Here is a 20,227-nt window from a genome sequence, read left to right as displayed (position 1 = left end):
TCTTCACAACATGATTTTGGAGGACAAGGATCAAATTGGAAACGTGATGATGATGACCCCCAACCAGGTAACGTAACAGACGAAGATAAAGCGGCAAATGAATTTTTAATAAAGTCAAGGGATATACATCAGAACCTTCGAGCTGATTTGGTGGAACATGTTTCAACGATTCCTGGGTTCGAAACCGACGAAGACGACGAAGAATGACTGTTTTTTATTTTGATAATTATTATGTATGTTTATGTATTTTTTTTAAATATATATGTTTATTTTTTATGTAGTTATAAATATAAATATATATTAAAAAAATTGTTGATGTGGCTATGCCACCCGCCCAGCCACGCCCAACCCAAGCTCCAACCATACCCCTTGAAAACTTGGCTTTGGGTTGAGAATATCAAGATCCGCGTGTCACCAAATGCCCAACTCAAGCCCCAACCCAAGCCCCACCATACCCCATGGTCTAATGGATTACACATGCATATACACATATAAAACAAATTGAATATGGAAATTGGACATGCCATTGCAATTGTTACACATTCTCTAATATGCGTATGCAACAAAACTCACTACAATTCGGAATCAACCTGGAAAGATGAACATACCTTTTTAATAAGTTAGACACATTATTACATACATGTGTTTCAAAACTCATCACGAGTTCAAATCAAATTTGAAAAGAGACATAATGTTTAACGGGTTAAGACAATATAGCATTAACTTGTGCAAGTAGTGGTATGTTGTTTTTTTTAAATGAGCTAAGGTATATTAAAGATAATTTAACTTTAAAAATTATTGAAAAATATTTTCATTTAGCTAGAAAGTTAATTACAATCTTGCCAAAAAAAAGGAGAGAGAAGAAGAAAGAAGCTCCTTTTAGGGAGGAAGGGGCACCCAAGGGTACTACCCTTGCCCCGAGCCCCCGACCTATCGAGTTGCGCCATGACAAATTGACTACAAACTTATGTTGGTTAAAATATTAATAAATGATGTTATAGATATACATGAGTTTATTCAACCACGCAATGCATATATATTTTTTTAAATGCTACATTTATCAATTTGTGTAGTACACGGGATTATAACCTAGTGTAAATGTAAAAAAAAAAATGGGAAGAGAAATAGCGGGTGTGCGGTTGAGCAGCCCACATATAGGTAATATCAACTATCGGCATGGATTAGATGATACGTGTAGAACAAAATACAAGCTTGTATTAGCAAAAATGACCATCAACAGATGATCACAAACAGTGACTCAAAATATGAAAAAACTTCAATTAAACAATTTTTATACCACAATGTGCTTGACTCAACTGATTATTTCAGTAAAAATGAAAGAATGCTAATCTTTCATTAAAGGCATGAATACAACATTTCTTGAAAATGCATCTCAATTGTTATAAACACACTTGCTAGAGAACAATCGAATCGAAATTTCACATAAAGATACACATACTTAGCTTGTGAAGATAAGTTGACTAAGTTGAGACAGCGGGTTGACTTATTTCAGGTACTCAGATAGCAGGAACACTGAGGGAACCGGTGTTGAGCAGGCGTGGTAATATCTGCAACGACCAACAGTAAACTAAAATCAGAATTCAGGTAACAGAAAGACTTTTGTAATAACATTTGGTCTTTGTAGTGCAGACCTCTCCAAGCCGTGCGTTGATTTTCAAATCTGCAAAGTCATCAGCTCGGGTCTTGCCTATATTTACAATTGCAGTAGCAGCACCAGCCTCATGAGCTGCTCTGTACGATTTCAATTAACGTTTCGAGATTAAACCAATAAATGACCAACAATATACGATTTCGATTAACGTTTCAACTAAAAATCTGTACCTGACAAGTCGGAAAGCAGACATGGTCATAACCGAGGAACCGAGGACAAGGAAAGCATCACACCCTTTAGCAGCTTCCATAGCTATATTAGCTCTATCCTTTGGTACATTATCACCAAAAAATACAACCTTCACACATATAATATCACAATTATATCTCATCTCAACGAGTCAAAAGGATAAGTAAAAATAGATAAAAAGAAAACCAGGAAAGTCTCCCAAAGTGTATTTTAAATACATGAAAGTTAATTTATTAAATAGTTCTATTTAAAGGAATTCGCTTACATCGGGTTTAAGTACTCCATTACATTTAGAGCAAGTTGGTATGTGGAAATCTTCTTCCCAGAATTGCTCATCGATTTCGATATCACCGTCAGGCCTCTGCTTCATCCCGAAACTCTTATCTGACTTGCTGTCGTAATCTAGACTCTCTATAGCTGCTGCCCACTGCACTAAAAGGTGTATATATATCTTACACATTTACATACATCATAAACCTAAAAAGGAATAAAGTTGGAAATTAATGTTTTGAATGTTTTGACCTTTGGATTTAGGGATTTCAATTGGTCTTGAAACATTTCACGAGGAAAAGAAAACCCACAATCCAAACAAGCAACGATATAGACGGTCCCATGTAACTCAAGTGGACTGCTACCAGCACGATGATGCAACCTGGGAAATGAAATAATAATAATAATAATAATAATAATAATAATAATAATAATAATAATAATAATAATAACAATAATAATAATAATTTATAATAATAATCTAGAATTAAACGGTTTTAAACAACGATTTGGTAAATTTTGGAGATAAAACTGTTACTGACCTGTCAACATTTTGTGTAATCAAAAAGTTCAACCGGTTGACTTTTTCTAAAGATGCTAATGCAGTATGAGCGGGACTAGGCTTGGATTGATTGAATTTTCTCCATCCTGCATAACTCCTAGCCCAATACCGCCTTCGTGCACGGCTGGAACGAGTAAATTGCTGTGCATATAGAGAAGTAAAATGTATGAACAATCAACAACTGGAAAAATGCAGCCATTGAAAACCAGATGCCTTTAAATTACCTGATGAGTAATTGGCTTGAAACCAGTGCTATAAGCTCCATTGGGACTGCACTTATAGGAGATGAATGACATTAACATAACAACTAACACTACAAAAGTATAGCCATCAATGCTTAAGTCTGATTTTGCAAATGATTTTGATATATAAATATATAATACAAATCTTTCATGTGGTTCATCTATGAATTAAACTTCCTATTAGAAGTTACTCCAAAAATCTTCGAAAAAACTTTTAAGAGTCTGCAGGTCAAAGATTTGATCACACGACAAGTATTTAGAGGTTGCGATTCAACCCGGGTCGGTTACACCCGATTAGGCTTATGTTTTATCTCCAAGGGGTCAAAATGAGTAATATATATAAAAATTCTTAAAGATACGTGAGTCGAAAGTCACCCAAAGTGTAAATACAATGCATATAAACTCCGGAATCATTTTATCAAAAAAAATAAACTATTATTATGCACAATATTGTTATCACATTTGACACAATATTCATTAACATAAAAAGATCAACTATTTTGGAAAAAAAGTATTTCAGATCTAGCGTGCCAATCAAAAGGTTACCCAGTTTGCCACTTCTAGAAGTATTATAATGTAGATATAGATTGGACGTACCTTCTATAATCAGGAATTCCACACTCCGTGCTTATGCCAGCACCAGTCAGCGCAACAAGTTTTGTACTGCACAAAGTCGGGGATGTTAAGCCTCTAACGCTGGTTAAACGAGATTAAAAATTCGGCATCACCGCTTACCTTTTATCAACAAATTCATACAATAGATTAACATCTTTAGTACTTGGTGGATCCGAATCAGGGACCACTTTCCTATCTTTTAAAGCATCAGCTGGTGGAATATCAGCACCTTCCCAAGTGGTGCCAGGAGCTGAGATTCTGCAAACTGTCTGAACATACTTTACAGAACCGCCAAATGATAATTTGGTTGCTTTCCTGTGAACTTTACAATATCTTCTAGCTGGATTGACTGCATCTGTTCCCTTCAAAGACGACAGATATAGAAAACTAATTAACTATAACAATTTGTTATACACACTCAGCATTCTGATGATTTGAAAAAGACTTTCGAGTTTCAAGAAGCATGCATTACTTGCCTGTCATGAAATGTGCAAGAACTTTCCTTGCGTTATTGAAAGACTGCATATGCAGATGAGAACACATCAAGATGGTGCCAGTGGTAATTATAAAGTGAAATGATACGACACATTAAATTTCAAGAAACTACAAATCTTTGGTCTTGAATAATTCAGTTTTGTAAGAGAATAATAATTCCATGGTTAGATTTTCAGATTAAGGGCTGTTTGACAACATCTGAATGGTTAAGTGCTGAACCAGTAAGAGGTCTGAACCATTAAGTGCTGAACCAGTAAGAGTAAGAGGTCTGAACCATTAAGAGCCTGTATAATGCTTAACCATTCAGAGGCAAATGTCTGACCAATTCAGATTAGAGGTCTTAACCATTCAGACTGTATAAATCTTAACCATTCAGAGGCAAATGTCTGAACCATTCAGACATCTGCTCGTGAAACAAATAGTCTGAACCGTTAAGTGTTGAACCAATAAGAGGTCTGAACCATTAAGAGCCTCATTAAGAGGTAAACAAACCGCATTCAGTTATATTTAGAAAGATAAGCACTAACTCCGATTCCTTACATGTTTCCAAATGCAATATAGATTTAGCTTCACAATTTCAACCTAGGTTTCAGGGTTTTTCTAAATTCACCAACTTTTGTAACTTTAAGTGGTATTCATTTCTAAATGTCAATTAAGAAGATAAACAAAAAAATATACAAATTTTGAATCAAGTGAGTTTATCATCAGGTGAAATCCTTCATAACATAGCTCTACAATGAATCTGAAGGTAGCATTCGTTTCATGGAATTGGAATTGACATAGGAATTTAAATTTGATTTGGAATTCCACTTGATGAAATGGAATCTGGATGGAATTGGAATTTTGATTCCGTTTCTTATGTTAGCGTTAAATTCCAAATCCTTCTTTTGTTGAAAAGAAGGACATAAGAAACAAACGGAATCTACATTCCAATTCCATCCTGATTCCATTCCATTATGTTAAACGAAACACTACCGAAGTGGTATTCATATATTATTGTGCTTTTCACACATCAGCTCCTTCTAAAAATATAACTTGTTTATTAATAGGTTTCAGTGTTATTCTAATTTCAGTATCTATCTTACCCTAGGTGTCGATTAATGTTTATGCAATTTATATTTCAGTAACAATTTTCTATCAAACGACTATTAAGCACAAATTCAAATCAAATATCTCATTTCAAAAAAAAAAAAAAAAAAATCATACTCAGTCAAATAAAACACTAAACTAGGGTTTTTCAGTGTAAATTTCAAAAATGGATGTGTGATTGAACGAATTATTGAATTGCAGAAAAAGTAAGGGAGATAAGTAGATTACGGAGAAGAAGAATTGAGAAGAAATACGTGTCGCCATGGCCATGTGAGCTCTGAATTATGTTGAAGAACGTAAGGAAATGGTAGCATTGTGGTCGTCGTCGGCGTTTTCAAGTGGTTGTATGATATTTCCACGTTGCCAGATTTTCCACCATTTAAAATTAATTTTCCCTTTCCAATTCTATTTTTATTTTAACAACTTGTTCCACCCAACCCGAAAAAACTTAGAAAAGAAAAGGTAAAACTTTTGGAAACCACAAAAAGGTAAAACTTTTGGAAATATTTATGGAAAAAGATAGATAATCGTGATGTATAACCACTTTTTGGACCCGTCTAGCAGGCTCAGGTCCGTACTAGCCCATTATGATCCGGTCACACTATGAGTATGTAGTGTTTGCTATTTAGGAATATGAGGCGAGAAAAAATGGACTAGAGGAAATGAAGAAAATGGTGTTTGATTGTTCAATGGAATGGAATCACTAATTACACAATGCAATTCGTTCCTTAAAAATTATTACATCTTCCCTCATGTTTTTTTTTCATTTCATCCCCTCTGCCACCCTTCATTAACAACATAACCAACCACAGTCGCTACCACCCGCCACCACCACCGACCACCGATGCCCACCGTTGCCACCCACCACCACCTCAACCACCCGCCACCGCCACCACCCGCCATCGTCGCCACCCCGAAGGCCACCACCACCGTCGTGGCCACCCACCCGCCACCATCGCCACCCACTGCCGCCGCCACCACCCGCCATCGCCACTGCCGCCACTGCCACCACCAGCCACTGATGCCACCAACCACCACTGACGCCCGCCGCCGTCACCACCCACCAGTCGCCGCCACCCGCCATCACCTCCATCGCCATCTGCCATCACCTCCGCCACCACCGCCGTCGTCACCCACCCGCCATCGCCTCCACCGCCACCAACCACCACCACCACCACTCACCATCTGTTTTTATTCCTTCGTGTTTTTCTTTGCCACCAAACAATACACAGTAATAATTCATTCCATTCCTGATAGTATAATCAAACAAGACATGGAATGGTAATGATCCATTTTATTCTCTCGTCCATTCCATTACCTCGTCTATTAAGCGAAGTTGTGCCGGCATTGAGACGATTTGAAGTCTCCCATATGCAACTCGTGCCATGCTAGAATTTGCTTAACAATAATATTTAAAAAAAAAAATTAACCGTGCGCATAATATTTGAGCTAGAATTTGCTTAAGAATAATATTTAAAAAAAATTAACCGTGTTCATAACATTTGAGAATGTTAAGAAAGAACAATAACTTAACCGTGTTCATTTTGAGTGAACAAAAAAAAAATGCGAGATCAAGAAATTTTTTAATATAAAAGTAAAGAGATTAATAGAAAAATGAAAAGAAATATTTTGTAAACATAATAAAGGTTAAATTGGTATTTATAGGTAAAAAGCTTCTTTTTTTTTTTTTTTTTTTTTGACAACCGATAGATTTATGAAAAACATGCAATGGATTACACCTCTATAAACGGGGATAAAAATCATTGGGAAGTAAGGACCGATGCAAGGTTCACAGGCCAAGCTCTCCTCCCGCACCCTCTCCCGTACCTATAACATATGGTCTAATTAACCTAAACGATGAAAAAATATAGCAAAAACATAAACTCAAATATCATATCTTATAGTTTCAAAAGTCAAAATAATTCAGTTTAGGTGTTTGAAAATCTCTTATAGTTTCCAATGTCACAAGCTTTTGATTTGTCATCACGGATAACTTATGATATGTTTCAACTCTGAATGGTAAAATCAGTCGGCCTTGAAAACCAAATAAAAAACGAAACCAACCAATGAGTTTGGTGGCCCACTGGTAGAGAAAAAACCTTTAGAAACACCTAGGTTTAAAGGTTTTGGGTTCAATTCTTACAGATAACATAACAAAAAACAAAGAAATACACCGTTCTAAAAAAAATGAAACGAGTCTAGTTGAACATTACCTAAAACGTTTCAAATGTTGTCAAAACTCTTCAAGTCTATTTATTTAAAAAAAATATATATTACTTTAATAATATAGCCTTTGTAATATAACGTCTAATACTGTAATACATTGAAATTGCTGGAAAAAAGAATAAAGAATAAAAACAATTTATGAGTCAAATTATAGAGGTGACAATCAGATTTTGGTTATCATTTTTACCCGTTTAACAAACAAGTCGCATCCATTTGCGATCCGTCTAACCATTAGATTACAACCCGTCAACTCACAAATCTGACACAGTTGACACCCTTAAGTCCAATCCAACTAGATGTGATCTGACCCATGTTACATATCGAGCAAAAGGATCTACGAAGTCAGGGATCAATTATGATGCCAACTGCCAAGTAAGTTTACATATGTACCAAAAGGTACAAATCAGCATAGACATAAGGATCACACACATGCTTGTTTTTGGAAAAAAGAAGATTTGCTTTTAGTATAAACAAGAGCCTCATATACACCATGCTCTTAATAGATTTACATACAGTTGCTTATTCACATGCGGTTTTGTGGAGTTGTATGACTTGCACACCAAACTTTCTTATTCCGTTTGACGGTTATTTGTATATGTGTAGATTAGGTATTTGGCTAATCACCGTTTTGACTGCACATTCAAAACTTGAGCTTGAAGAAAAACGAGACAGATTTCTGTGTTTGCAATCAGTTGAATTCAAGTACTGCCCCTGTATGATTGAACCCACATGAGATCTGCAATGCTTTCACACTCTCACCAAAGTCAACCAACGTAGGTTCAACGTAATCCACATCATCCCCTAGGCCCTGCTCCCACAAAATTTGATTAAATGTTACATGAGGATTATCTTTGGGTATATTAAATACAATGCAAGGATGACAGTGGACCGGATATTGGACGTGATTTGGACTTTGGTTATCTTAATCCCATACCCGTCCCAAACATGGGAAAAAATATAAAACTCATTCCAAACCCGAATACCCGTCCCAAATGTTTCAGATTTTTTTTTAATTTTTTTGCCATTCCTACCACAATGGAAAAAAAGGCAAACAAGAGAAGGATGGCAGTGAATGTGGAAACGAACCAATTGTCCACCAGATGAATGTTCGGCTTCAAAAAAGGTGCCCATGGCACCACCCCAACCCCAAGTATAAACATTCCCATCTGGATGTAAACACCATTACACATACGTTAGTAGCAATATATAACTACTTACCAACTGAAAACAGGACCACCAAAGATCATGGTTTCTAACATAGAGGTACTTACCAGAAATAGCAGCTGTATGCTTCCAGCCACAGGATACCTGTCATTGACAATGTGTCACACTACTGCAGGACAGCTAAGAAGGATATGATCTGGTACTGTTGCCAGAGGCGGCAATTTTGACCCAATTATATATACTACTGAGTGATGGATCGATTTGGGTTATGTTGTATATACAACGGGTCAAATGGGTTAAGGTAGAAGATTTAACAAAGAAAATGAGTCAAACGTCGAGCAGATCAAAAAGGTTGAAAGCCATCCAAAATGTATTCAATTGCATAAAACCTTCCAAAATTCTCATAAAAAATAAATTAAGGTTATTGTAGTAAACTAGTAATAATATAGTTTTGTAATCATATGTAGCATATTAACTACATACAAGGTTCCAGAGAAAAGAATAAGAGAAGTGTTTGTGGCCCAGCCCGCTTTGACACGTACTAAAATATGACCCGCCTGAGGATGTTACTGAAATCGCCAGCATTTTGCCACCGCTAACTGATTGGAAACTAACCTTGCTAACGGAATTCCTCAAGAATGGGCCTTGTACTCTTTCTGGCACATGAACAGCATGTGTATCACTGAGATAAGAGAAGGTAACAATATAATATGTGTTTAGACCATAAATATCTGAGATGAAGTATCGGTGACATACCCAGTACCAAGACAACCGTTGTCATTGGAGCCCCACGTATACAGTTCTCCACCACCTTTGTGATAAAAGTTACCAAACGAATTCGAAGTTAGAAAAACAGATGGCACATATGATATGATAACAACGCACCAGAAAGACTTGAGCTTATGGAACACTCTCGTAATACAAAATAATCAAAGTGATGAAGAAATTACTTGTGATGACACATGTGTGATGAGCACCACATGCAACTTCTTGAGAATATGGTAATTCTCCTATCTTAGATGGAGTTGAAACTGTACTTTCAGCTCTTGAGGCCTGCATATAATAATTTAATACCTCATAATCAATCAGATAAAGAGTCTAATTTTATATATTATATAATTAAAATAGTTCTTATTTGATATGCAATCATGATTCACAACATCTGTTTTTGGCACTTACCAACTTCTGTACTGCTCTTTCCCCAAAAACATATACGGAACCATTTTCTGAAATTCAAAAATTGAAGGCTACGGCATCAAATAGTATTAGAGTAACGGGTAAAATAAGAACAGGAAGATGAGGTACCATCAATGCATGCTGAATGCAGCATCCCAGCAGCAACACTCTTTATCTGCATTATATGAAAATATTAATTCAACAAAATACTTCGGCGTGAAGCGTATCTAAGAATGCCATCAAATATGAGACATGTTATAGTTAGTACCTTGACCCCTTCAAGTTCCTTGATAAGCCTTGGCGTATATTCACTGAACTAGAAGAGAACTGACACGTTATCTTCTTTTACTAGAAACATTATTCACTCAATCAATAGTTAAATGTACGGTAATATAACAAAACAGACATATATAGAAACATTATTTACTCGATCAATAGTTAGAAGGAAAACTGTATTTAACCTGGTAGAACTCAAAAATCCCAAGAGACTCGATTTGTGTCCGTGACCGAGCCTTCCTGATTCTCCTCCTCCCCAACTTAAAACCTCACCTTTATCTGAACACATGTAGATTCAATTCAGAAGAGATGACTAATCTCTATTGTACACTGGTTAAAAGAAAAACAACTGTATTTATATTTTTGTAACCTGTAACAGCCATAGAGTGATCAGAACCCAAAGCAGCCATCTTAATAGGAACACCATTCAAGAAATCTACTTTATTTGGGACCGGAACTACCTTTGATGCCTCTGTGAAGTTTAAGATGTGGAGTTAGCTTCAAAAAATATTATTAACAACAAATAGATAATTTTCATATAACAGAGCATTCAGTAGTATCTTACTCCTTCCAAGACCAAGTTGACCACTGTTATTCTTTCCCCACACGTATAGCTCTCCACTTTCTGCAGTTCAGAAGCATGTTTATCAGACAACACAAATGCAACTGATCAACAATATGAATAACAAGGCGTTTGGACGTATAAACCTGTAATAGCAGAAGAGTGATAATAGCCGGCAGAAATTTTTATAATGTCCTTAGGAAGTCCAGAAACTTCAACCGGTTCCTAAAATGACAAGACAGTCCGTGTCAGACAAACAATGTAGATAAAGGTGCATGGAAGATTTAAAGCACTTACTAGGTAATTAAACTTATGAATTTTAACCACAGATAGTAAAGGCTCCATAACTCACACTCCTAATAGAAATTACAAGTTTTCAACTTTTAACAGATTCACCCAAGACAAAATTAGCTCTAACTCAAACTACAATCAAATTACGGTTGTCAAGATAACGAATATATAAAGCTATGCAGTATGCAGTCAATAGCGTGCTATAGCACTTAGCAGATATACGATCTCATAGGCCATAGCGGTCCCTTATAGCGGTGCTAAAGGCCGCTATTTGACCGCTATTCTGAAACCCGCATAGTGGTCGTCGCACTGCTTTTAGCGGGGTTTTTTTTTTGTTTCAGCCCAAAATCCCATATTATTCAACTTTTTGTTTGTAATAAACCCAAACTAAAGGCCCAAATCCAATATTAAACCTAAATCGAAGCCTAAAGTCTTCATTCGCCGGACGCTGGTTCATCATTAGTCAACAAAATTAAACGTAAATCTAGAGAGCGTTGGACTTCTACTTGCTAAATCCTAATTCGCTGGTGGTTCCTAATTCATTAGTGGTTACTGGTTCCTACTAGAATTTTGCATGATATTACTATGAAATTTGATATTACTATAAATATTTTCAAATATATATTTATATATATAAATACATAAATTATGCTTGATACAAAAATTTCCGCCATACCACCACTATACCGCCGCTATAACTTATATATCATATAGCGGACCTTGACCGCTATAACTGCATATGAAGTAGAACAAAAAAGCCAAGAAGCGTACAATTGTGAAGCTTCTACCGTCGTCCACACCGAGTTGTCCACAGTCATTAAGTCCAGCAGCATACACATTTCCACTGTCTACAAAACACATACTATTTCAACAAATAGGGCTGCAAACGAACGAAACGAACACGAACAAGACCTTGTTCGTGTTCGTTTGTTAAGAAATATATGTGTTCGCGAACTGTTCACGAACACTTATCGAACGAGATTTTATGTTCGTGTCCGTTTGTTAAGGAAATGAACTTGTTTGTGTCCGTTTGTGTTTGTTTGTTACGAACACAAATGAGCACAAACTAATGTTTATGAACACAAATGGAAACAAACGAACACAAACAATCGTTTATGAACAGAATATATAATACACCGACACTTATAAGATATTTAATTGGTTGGAATTTTGAACTATTTAAATAAATATAAAAACTAAAAACACTAATGAAGTATCGAACACAAACGAACACGTTACCGAACGTTCACGAACATAAACGAACGAACACGACCTCTGTTCATGTTTGTTCATTTAACTAAACGAACGAAATGCCTTGTTCGTGTTCGTTTGTTTAATAAACGAACGAACACAAACGAACTTCCCGCCAAACGGTTCACGAACTATTCGCGCGAACGTTTGGTTCGTTTGCAGCCCTATCAACAAAGGCAATAAAACATAAATTCTGTGATTCCTACTTGTCATACATAAACCTGTTAAAAACAAGGTATGAGCTCCGCCACACGCAATCTCTCGAAGATTCCCATCGCCGAAAGCCGAAACAAACGCAGGCCTCCATTTGGATTCTAAGTTACCCAAACCTAACCTCCCATAATCACCATTACCCCATAGAGCCACAACCCTACGATTATTCACATTTTCAACATCATTGTTCACGTCCACCTGTTCCTCACACCTCAAAACCCTCATAAACCTCCTTTGACAAAACCCTATCCCCAATTTAGCGTTTGCTGAGGCTGATCTCGAAATTTTTAACGCAAATCGTGTGGGGATTGACATAACGTGCCGGAAACTGTTCAATTTGTGATCATAACTCGATTTATGGGTTGTTGATTGGTCTGATTTTGTTTTGTGGAAGAATTATGTAGCAGAGGAGGGTGTCGTGGAGTGTGTAGATGCCGATGGTGTTTGAGAGGTGTATCAGCTATTTTTTATATGTTTTTTAGAGTGATTTTCCGAAATTACCCTTTCAATTCATGTGAAATTTGGTTATATATATTTGGTTACTAGGTTATCTACCCGTGTGATACACGGGTTGAACAATTTATTTGTGATAATGAATAAAAATTAACAAAAGATTTAAAAAGGGGTAGCGGCGCAGCTTGTTACCCGTTTACCAACTATCTCGATGTAAATTATTAGATTACTTTGAAATAATTAAATAATTAATCTAAAATTACTTATACATGGTTAAATTATTCTCAAATTAGAATGAAGTAAAGTTTCTTATTTTTGTAACGTTCAAAATAATAATGTTAAACCGTGTTTATCTTTATATTAAGTTAATGTTAATATTTTGTAAATATTCTATCAAACATTAAAGGTGTAATTTAAATAAATTAATGTTATTTTTTTGTAAATATTCTATCAAAACATTAAAGGTGTAAGCTATTGGTTAAAAAACTAAGTTGTTAGCATAAAGATTACTACCCGTGTGATGTAAGGGTTGAACAAAGTACATATTAAAAAGTGTAGAATATATTTTTTTTAAATGCAACCCAATGGAGACACTTATATAACATAACAACATAAATGAGTTAATACAAAGATGATGTATGTTGGTAAGGTATAGTTCATGAATAATAATGGGTATGAGAATTTATGTACGGGCTCACTTATTGTAACTCAAATCAAGAGATTTGTTTAAGATCTTTTGACACATCATTAGGTAATACTATGTTAATAAAAAAACAAAAGTATAATGAAAAGGAGTGAAATGAACATCCACAATGAAACATACAGGTGTGCTTGGACACTTTGGCTGGCTCCACTTACTTATCTGGTGTGCATGGACAATTCAAACCTAGGGTGTTTCAAGTAAAATACCAGCACATTTGAAGTCAAATTAGGTACATCTACATGGCTAGAGAGATAATAAGTACCTGTAACACCTTATTTTGCCCATTTTCAGTTAGGTATCTGCACAAACCATGCAGTGAACATCAACATTATAACAAAGACATCCCACCGAACCAGGTTTGGTAAACTAAATACATAAACTCCATAAAATTTGGACACCATAACTAATTATATTCCATCCATCATGTTTTTAATTGACCTTTATTTTAATAGAAAACTATTCCTGATTCAGTTACATCTGAACTTGAATTGCTTTTTATATAATAAATATGTTACTCACCAGCCTAATTACGTTTAAATATGATCTATTTTTTTCGAGACTTCAGAGAAGTCACCTTGATAAAGAAATCAACTTTTATACTTCTTCAAAGGACCATTAAGGTTGTAATTCAAGCTTCCTTCAATGTCATGGATCATTCTATAATGTAACAACATTCGATATGATCTTGTTTCTCTTGAATTCCTACTTCCAATCACGCCTTAGATGTTAAACGTGTTCAGAAGTCATGTTGCAAAAATTTGCCATAGTAGAATAAGCCTATTGCATAATGTACGCATCAGAATAGTTTGATATTACAAAATAGACAAACAAAAAGATAAGTTGTAAGGATTCAAGCTCAATTAATAAATTAATAAATTCAATTATATGTTGGGTAAAATGAAACACTGACAATCCTTTTAGTTTATAAAGGAGATTAAACAACTAATGTGTCATCTATATAAAACTAAAACAAAACTTTTTAACATATAATGATTATAATTAATATATAAAATAACAAAATACTGGTAAAAAAATAAGATGAATATATTAATATCATATTGAAACTTGCCTTGCTAACTTGGCATAGTACAGTAATAAAGCTTTGTTTTTGTTCGGCCTTTACAGAACATGGAAACACAAATGTTATAAAACACCACCAAAGAGACCCATGAGGCCATGCTCACCATTCATGGAATCATTAGGTAAATTTAAATCATAAATGATAGCCATCTAAAATGTTACAAATGCGGCCTACCTTCATTGTAGCTTTCACTACGCGAAAAAGCAATTTGGTTTTACTATGAAGGATTAGTAGAAATATTTAAAAATATAAGAATAATCTCATCGATTATATTAGTAAAAATAAATTCTTAAAAAAACATATTATGGAAATGAGAGTTTAACCACATGTCATGGAAATCTTTCTATAGCAAATAAACAATATCTCACATTCTCACCAAACTATTTTTGCAATTTATCATTTCTCTTTAAAAAGCCATAAAAGGGCACATAGCTATGAAATTAGAAAAAATTATAATATTTTCTTCATTTTAAAATTCAATCTAACATCCATTATATATTCTAGGTCCAAATAAGCGTTAATTAGACATTTGTATATGCATGTGTTGAATCATCTGTTCATCGGCAAAATAAAATCCATCTAAAAAGTTCTTGATTGAGTAATTTTATCCAATAGTTGATAATCACAAAAAAGACAATCGGTATCTAAAACAACACCAAGAACTACTGACATAACTTCACAATAAAGGAAAAGTTAGGTCAGGACTTACATCGAACACCTTGAGTGCAACTTCCCATCTATGAAAACACACATACCAAACCCCACCAAATCAGTTACAACAACGGAAATTTAGCGCCATGGCCTCCACTTCATCATCCTCACTACCATTGGTAATTTAAAAACTCAAACCCTAAAAACAAAGTAAGATTAGACAAATTATAAACTTTTGATAAGCAGAGACATACTGGATTACGACATACGAACTCACCTTTGATAGCCTATCAAACTAAAAGAAAATGGATTTACATAAGATGGGGGAGCTGGATCAGATTTGGATGTTTGTCGCCATTATGGTTCAAGATAAATAGAGAAAGAAAGTAGCGAAAAAGATTGTGGCGTCTTCAATCTTGTGGCGTCTCCATGTGAAGATTGTGTTTAGGGCTCAATTTGAGGAAACAAAATACAGAGAGAAAGTAGGAGAAGAAGTTATATTGTGATATCCGGTTAAAGTAAAAATGGATCCAATCAATTGAGCGGGAAACCCATCAAAAGCATGGTCTAAGAATTTGACACCTGTCCCACCAAAAGTTTTATTTATTATATATAGAAGATATATATATTTGTTATTATTTATTATTATTTTTCTTGTCTCAAGATGTTTGATTAGAAGAAAACTTTTGGGCCTTTATATTTGTAAGGAATTCTAATAGATGTCCTTTAACTTCAATAATTATAGTCAGAGTCTTTTATTTAGAACACTGAGTACATTTTTCATCCTTTACCAGTAACCAAGTTAATTTTAAATGTTAAATGATGTTACGTGAACCCCACGTGAGGGCATTTATGTCCTTTCACACCTGATTCTTCCCCCTTATAACTCTTCTATCTCACAACTCTCTTCTCTTTCTCTCTCTCAATTCCCTATCTCTGTTTAGAAAAATCAAGAATCGGATTTTTAAACCCTAGAATCAAACCCACCATTGAAACAACCGTTATCCACACAACCAAATTTCAATTCACTGAATCCTCTAGCGTCGTTTACTTCTTCAACTTCCGCATCTCCTTCTAATCACAAATCCAAACCAAATCTCATATCTCGTTCAAACCTGCAAGAAAATCAACTGGGGGGTCGTTTAATTCCTGAATCCAGACCACGGTGTTGGATATTTTGGATCACGATGGGTTGATTTCGTATATATTGTCTGGTGATTCGTGTAAGAAAATAAATGGGAGGTGTGTTAAGGATTTGTTTTCCGTCCGAAACAAATTCATTCAAACCTGCAACAAACTCAATTATCTCGTCGCCTGAAACATGTTTGCCACTGGTTTCTTTGGGGGAAACAACCACCGTCACCTGAAACATGTCCTCCAAAGTTGATTTCACATAGATTGGTGGTGGTGTCAGGAGGTGACAGTGGCGACGGCTAGTGGTGGCGGCATGAGGTGATAGCGGGGGCGGTGGTTGAATACAAGGACAAGCTTGAGATCTAGTGGTGGGTTGTTGGTGACAGACTTCAGATCTGGTGGTGGTAGTTATTGGTGGGTGGTGGTGGTGGTTGTTGGTTTGTTTAGAGAGTTTAATGTGTGTCTGAGAGAGAGAGAGAGAATGGGTATATATATTTGATGTTATTTTCTTTTATTTATACTATAAATAATTAATAATTAAGTAAAATCACTAAACTGTCCTAAAGTTAACAGACTTAACTTAAAATTTTTGTCTGGTTAATTTTAAAGGACGAAAGGTGTACAGAGTTTTCCAAATAAAGGATTGTGACTGTAATTATTGAAGTTAAAGGGCATCCATTGCAATTCAGTATAAAGATAAAGGACGAAATGTGTAATTTGCCCTTAAAAACTTAGTTTATTGTTTTATCTCGTCGACAAACTAAAATGTGAAAAAAACCATCGGCAAAATGAAATAAAAAACAAAGATGGCTAGTGAAAACCACGAAGGAAAATGGTCTTTTTTGTGAGGGTACGAATGCGGTACACACGAAACAGATGGATGTGGCTAAGACTTGGGCGGTGGCTGGTGTGGTGGCAGCTTCGAAGCAGCAGGGTGTGGGGGTGTAAGATGGTGGTTGGGGGCGAGGGTGTTTGCTGGTGGAAGTAAAGGTAACGTGGTTGGGTGTTAGTGCTAGTGGTAGTAGAGGTGTGGTGATAGGTATTTTTAAGAGTAAATTACACAAATTCTCCTTTAGTTATATATAAAAGTGCACTGGTTGTCCTTTGTTTTTAAAAAGCACAGTGACTGACTGTCCTTTATAATTAAATTTTGCACACTCCAAATTCTTTATACTAACCACCATCCATCACCGTTATTAACTAAGGTCATGTGCCCCTAACAAGAGGGGCAAAATTGTCATTTTACACCCATTCCCCTAGTCCTACCATATTCTAGTTCTAAATATTAATAAAAGACTACAACTAATGTCACGTGGCAATTTCTCCTTTAACCTCACAATTGTACTTTTATTTTTATTTAGAAATATTTTGTTATCCTAATAATAATAATAATTATTATTATTATTATTATTATTATTATTATTATTATTATTATTATTATTATTATTATTATTATTATTATTAGAGTAAATTTCTGTTTTCGTCACTGAGGTTTGTCAATTTTAACTAGTTTAGTCCAAAAATCTAATTTATAACAAATCCAGCCCTGAAGTTTGCATTTCTTAACGCTTTTCATCCCTAAGGGTGCTTTTTCATTTAATTCTCAGGGATGAAAAGCGTTATGAAATGCAAACCTTATGGATGAAAAACGTTAAGAAATGCAAACCTTAGGGATGGTTTTGTTATAAATTAGATTTTTGGACTAAACTAGTTAAAATGGACAAACCTCAGGGACGAAAACAGAAATTTACTCTTATTGTTATTATTATTATTAGAGTAAACTGCCATTTTGGTCCCTGTGGTTTGGGCAGTTTTGCTATTTTAGTCCAAATCTCAAACTTTTTAAATCTGGGTCCCTGTGGTTTCACTTTTATTGCCATTTTAGTCCAAAATTCAAAAACCCTCATTTTTTACTGTTCCAACATGCCTATTTTGTCTTTTTGTGCAGGGGCATTTTGGTTATTCTTATTTTAATATAGCATATTAATAATTAATACACTAAATTAAAATTAAGTTTATGTAATCCATTTTTGTTCAGATCATCATCTTGCCAAAACCAGAGATTTCTCCGATGGAACACCACCTGCCACACCCCTCTCGCACCACCACCCCCACCACCACCTGCGCCAAAACCAGAGATTTCTCCGGATCCATTTCGCCCAACCGATTCAGATCTGAATCACACCAATTCAATCAAACCTGATTCAATCAACAATGAGGATTCACACGAATTCAATCAAACCGGCGTCATCATCTTCATCATCGGCATCATCTTCATCATCAGCATCATCCTCATCACTTGCGTCGAAACCCTAACCCCACAATTTCGCATCGAAACCCTAACCCTAACCCCCAACTTCCCCGGTGACGACGGCGGAGGTGTTGGTGTCAAATCTGAGATATATGTTCCGATTGTAGCCCACACCGTAGATCTGAACTACCGATTCACTCACAAATTGATTATCTCTCTTAGTCTGATGGTCACTCAAAGGTACCGCTGGGTGTGACGGGTCATTGCAAGTGGTTAGGTTGTGACGGGTGGTTGCGGGTGTTGCCGCTGTTCCTTGGGCGTCATCGGAGTTTTGGGGATGGTGGTGGTACGGTGGGGATGGTGGTGGTGGTGGTGATGTCGTGGGGATGGTGGTGGTGTCGTGGGGTGCCGTGGGGGTGGTGGTGGTGCTGTGGGGGTTGAGAAGATGATGGCGGAGGTGTTGGTGTCAAATCTGATATATATGTTCCGATTGTAGCCCACACCGTAGATCTGAACTACCGATTCACTCACAAATTGATTATCTCTCTTAGTCTGATGGTCACTCAAAGGTACCGCTGGGTGTGACGGGTCATTGCAAGTGGTTAGGTTGTGACGGGTGGTTGCGGGTGTTGCCGCTGTTCCTTGGGCGTCATCGGAGTTTTGGGGATGGTGGTGGTACGGTGGGGATGGTGGTGGTGGTGGTGTGGTGGGGATGGTGGTGGTGCCGTGGGGGTGCCATGGGGGTGGTGGTGGTGCTGTGGGGGTTGAGAAGATGATGGTCTGCGGTGAACTCTGTGTGAAGAAGAAGTTGGTCTGAAGAAGAAGATGATGGTCTTTTATGTATTATAATAATTATATAATAATTCCAAATGACCAAAATGCCCCTGCACTAAAAGACAAAATAGGCATGTTGGAACAGTAAAAAATGAGGGTTTTTGAATTTTGGACTAAAATGACAATAAAAGTGAAACCACAGGGACCCAAATTTAAAAAGTTTGAGATTTGGATTAATATGGCAAAAGTGCCCAAACCACAGGGACCAAAATGGCAGTTTACTCTTATTATTATTATCTATTAGCACTTTTATTTTTATTTAAAAATATTTTGTTATTCTTATTAGTAGAGTAAACTTTGTTACTTATTTGCAGTTAAGTGTATTACAAGGTTCTTTTAATATTTAAGAGATTATTAATGAAATTACTTAAGTTATAAATGTTTTAAAAATAATTTTTTTTAACCTTTATTTTAAATCGTCTATCATTTTTAAAATTGTTCCGTTTTGAATCATTTGTTTATTAAAATTGTTCTTTTTAAAGTTGTTTGTCTTTTAAAGTTTTTAAACAATTCATTTAATACCGTTTTTTTTAAACTTATTTAAACAAATCACTTTTTAAGTCATTGGTTTTTAAAAGTGTTTCTTCTTAAACTGTTACTTTTAGAACCATTTTTTAAATTGTTCATTTTTTAACTTTGTAATCAATTTACTTATAGCCGTTAGGGAGAAAGAACTTAAAAAATGAACGATTTAAAAAATAAAAAGAATTTGAAAAACGATCAATTTTAAACAAACGAGTGGTTTAAAAACGAATATTTTTAAAAATGATGTTTATAAAAAAACAACACCTTAAAAAATAAGTTAACAAGTGCAAGGTTTTAAAAAA

General features: G+C 35.5%; 3 protein-coding genes across 7 annotated transcripts; all 3 read right to left on the bottom strand.

The window, feature by feature from the left end:
• Window positions 1-1,261: 1,261 nt before the first annotated feature.
• On the bottom strand, window positions 1,262-5,576 carry LOC110875304 (NAD-dependent protein deacylase SRT2). 5 transcript variants are annotated; one of them, XM_022123517.2, is made up of 11 exons: window positions 5,363-5,576; window positions 4,027-4,069; window positions 3,671-3,905; window positions 3,533-3,598; window positions 2,918-2,963; window positions 2,674-2,834; window positions 2,384-2,513; window positions 2,127-2,288; window positions 1,843-1,970; window positions 1,653-1,752; window positions 1,262-1,568 (listed from the first exon to the last, which is right to left on the bottom strand). In XM_022123517.2, exons 1-11 carry the CDS (start codon window positions 5,402-5,404, stop codon window positions 1,518-1,520), a joined length of 1,164 nt encoding a protein of 387 aa, XP_021979209.1. In that variant the 5' UTR covers window positions 5,405-5,576; the 3' UTR covers window positions 1,262-1,517. The 5 variants fall into 5 exon arrangements, 4 of the variants coding, with proteins under 4 accessions (XP_021979209.1, XP_021979199.1, XP_021979194.1 ...); XM_022123507.2 differs by having other exon boundaries at window positions 3,671-3,937; window positions 4,023-4,069; window positions 5,363-5,574; XM_022123502.2 differs by having other exon boundaries at window positions 3,671-3,937; window positions 4,023-4,069; window positions 5,389-5,512.
• Window positions 5,577-5,924: 348 nt separating this feature from the next.
• On the bottom strand, window positions 5,925-6,233 carry LOC110929579 (eggshell protein 2A-like). Its single transcript, XM_022172735.1, has one exon. It carries the CDS (start codon window positions 6,231-6,233, stop codon window positions 5,925-5,927), a length of 309 nt encoding a protein of 102 aa, XP_022028427.1.
• A 1,460-nt stretch (window positions 6,234-7,693) lies between these two features.
• On the bottom strand, window positions 7,694-12,744 carry LOC110875328 (ultraviolet-B receptor UVR8). Its single transcript, XM_022123526.2, has 15 exons — window positions 12,302-12,744; window positions 11,601-11,677; window positions 10,685-10,763; window positions 10,542-10,601; window positions 10,347-10,448; window positions 10,162-10,255; window positions 9,969-10,011; window positions 9,830-9,875; window positions 9,704-9,750; window positions 9,475-9,577; window positions 9,281-9,335; window positions 9,140-9,206; window positions 8,632-8,668; window positions 8,447-8,526; window positions 7,694-8,168 (listed from the first exon to the last, which is right to left on the bottom strand). The coding sequence occupies exons 1-15, from the start codon at window positions 12,606-12,608 to the stop codon at window positions 8,049-8,051; spliced, it is 1,317 nt and encodes a 438-aa protein (XP_021979218.1). The 5' UTR covers window positions 12,609-12,744; the 3' UTR covers window positions 7,694-8,048.
• Window positions 12,745-20,227: the final 7,483 nt, after the last annotated feature.

This window comes from Helianthus annuus, chromosome 1, assembly GCF_002127325.2.
Source record: "Helianthus annuus cultivar XRQ/B chromosome 1, HanXRQr2.0-SUNRISE, whole genome shotgun sequence".
NCBI classification, from domain to species: Eukaryota; Viridiplantae; Streptophyta; class Magnoliopsida; order Asterales; family Asteraceae; genus Helianthus; species Helianthus annuus.
The sequence above is the reverse complement of the archived record's forward strand: the minus strand, read 5'-3'. Positions and strand labels throughout refer to the sequence as shown.

What these genes read in the sequence shown, in the direction of transcription:
- LOC110875328 (XM_022123526.2), bottom strand. Translation starts at nt 12,608, where the DNA reads ATGTCAATCCCCACACGATTTGCGTTAAAAATTTCGAGATCAGCCTCA. An exon ending in TCATACCTTGTTTTTAACAG is followed by an intron (nt 11,678 to 12,301) that starts GTTTATGTATGA and finishes TGTGTTTTGTAG; the next exon opens with ACAGTGGAAATGTGTATGCT. An exon ending in ACGGTAGAAGCTTCACAATT is followed by an intron (nt 10,764 to 11,600) that starts GTACGCTTCTTG and finishes TTGTCATTTTAG; the next exon opens with GAACCGGTTGAAGTTTCTGG.
- LOC110875304 (XM_022123502.2), bottom strand. Translation starts at nt 5,448, where the DNA reads ATGCTACCATTTCCTTACGTTCTTCAACATAATTCAGAGCTCACATGG. An exon ending in ATTACACAAAATGTTGACAG is followed by an intron (nt 2,514 to 2,673) that starts GTCAGTAACAGT and finishes TTCATTTCCCAG; the next exon opens with GTTGCATCATCGTGCTGGTA. An exon ending in TCTGCTTTCCGACTTGTCAG is followed by an intron (nt 1,753 to 1,842) that starts GTACAGATTTTT and finishes GAAATCGTACAG; the next exon opens with AGCAGCTCATGAGGCTGGTG.
- LOC110929579 (XM_022172735.1), bottom strand. Translation starts at nt 6,233, where the DNA reads ATGGCGATGGAGGTGATGGCGGGTGGCGGCGACTGGTGGGTGGTGACG.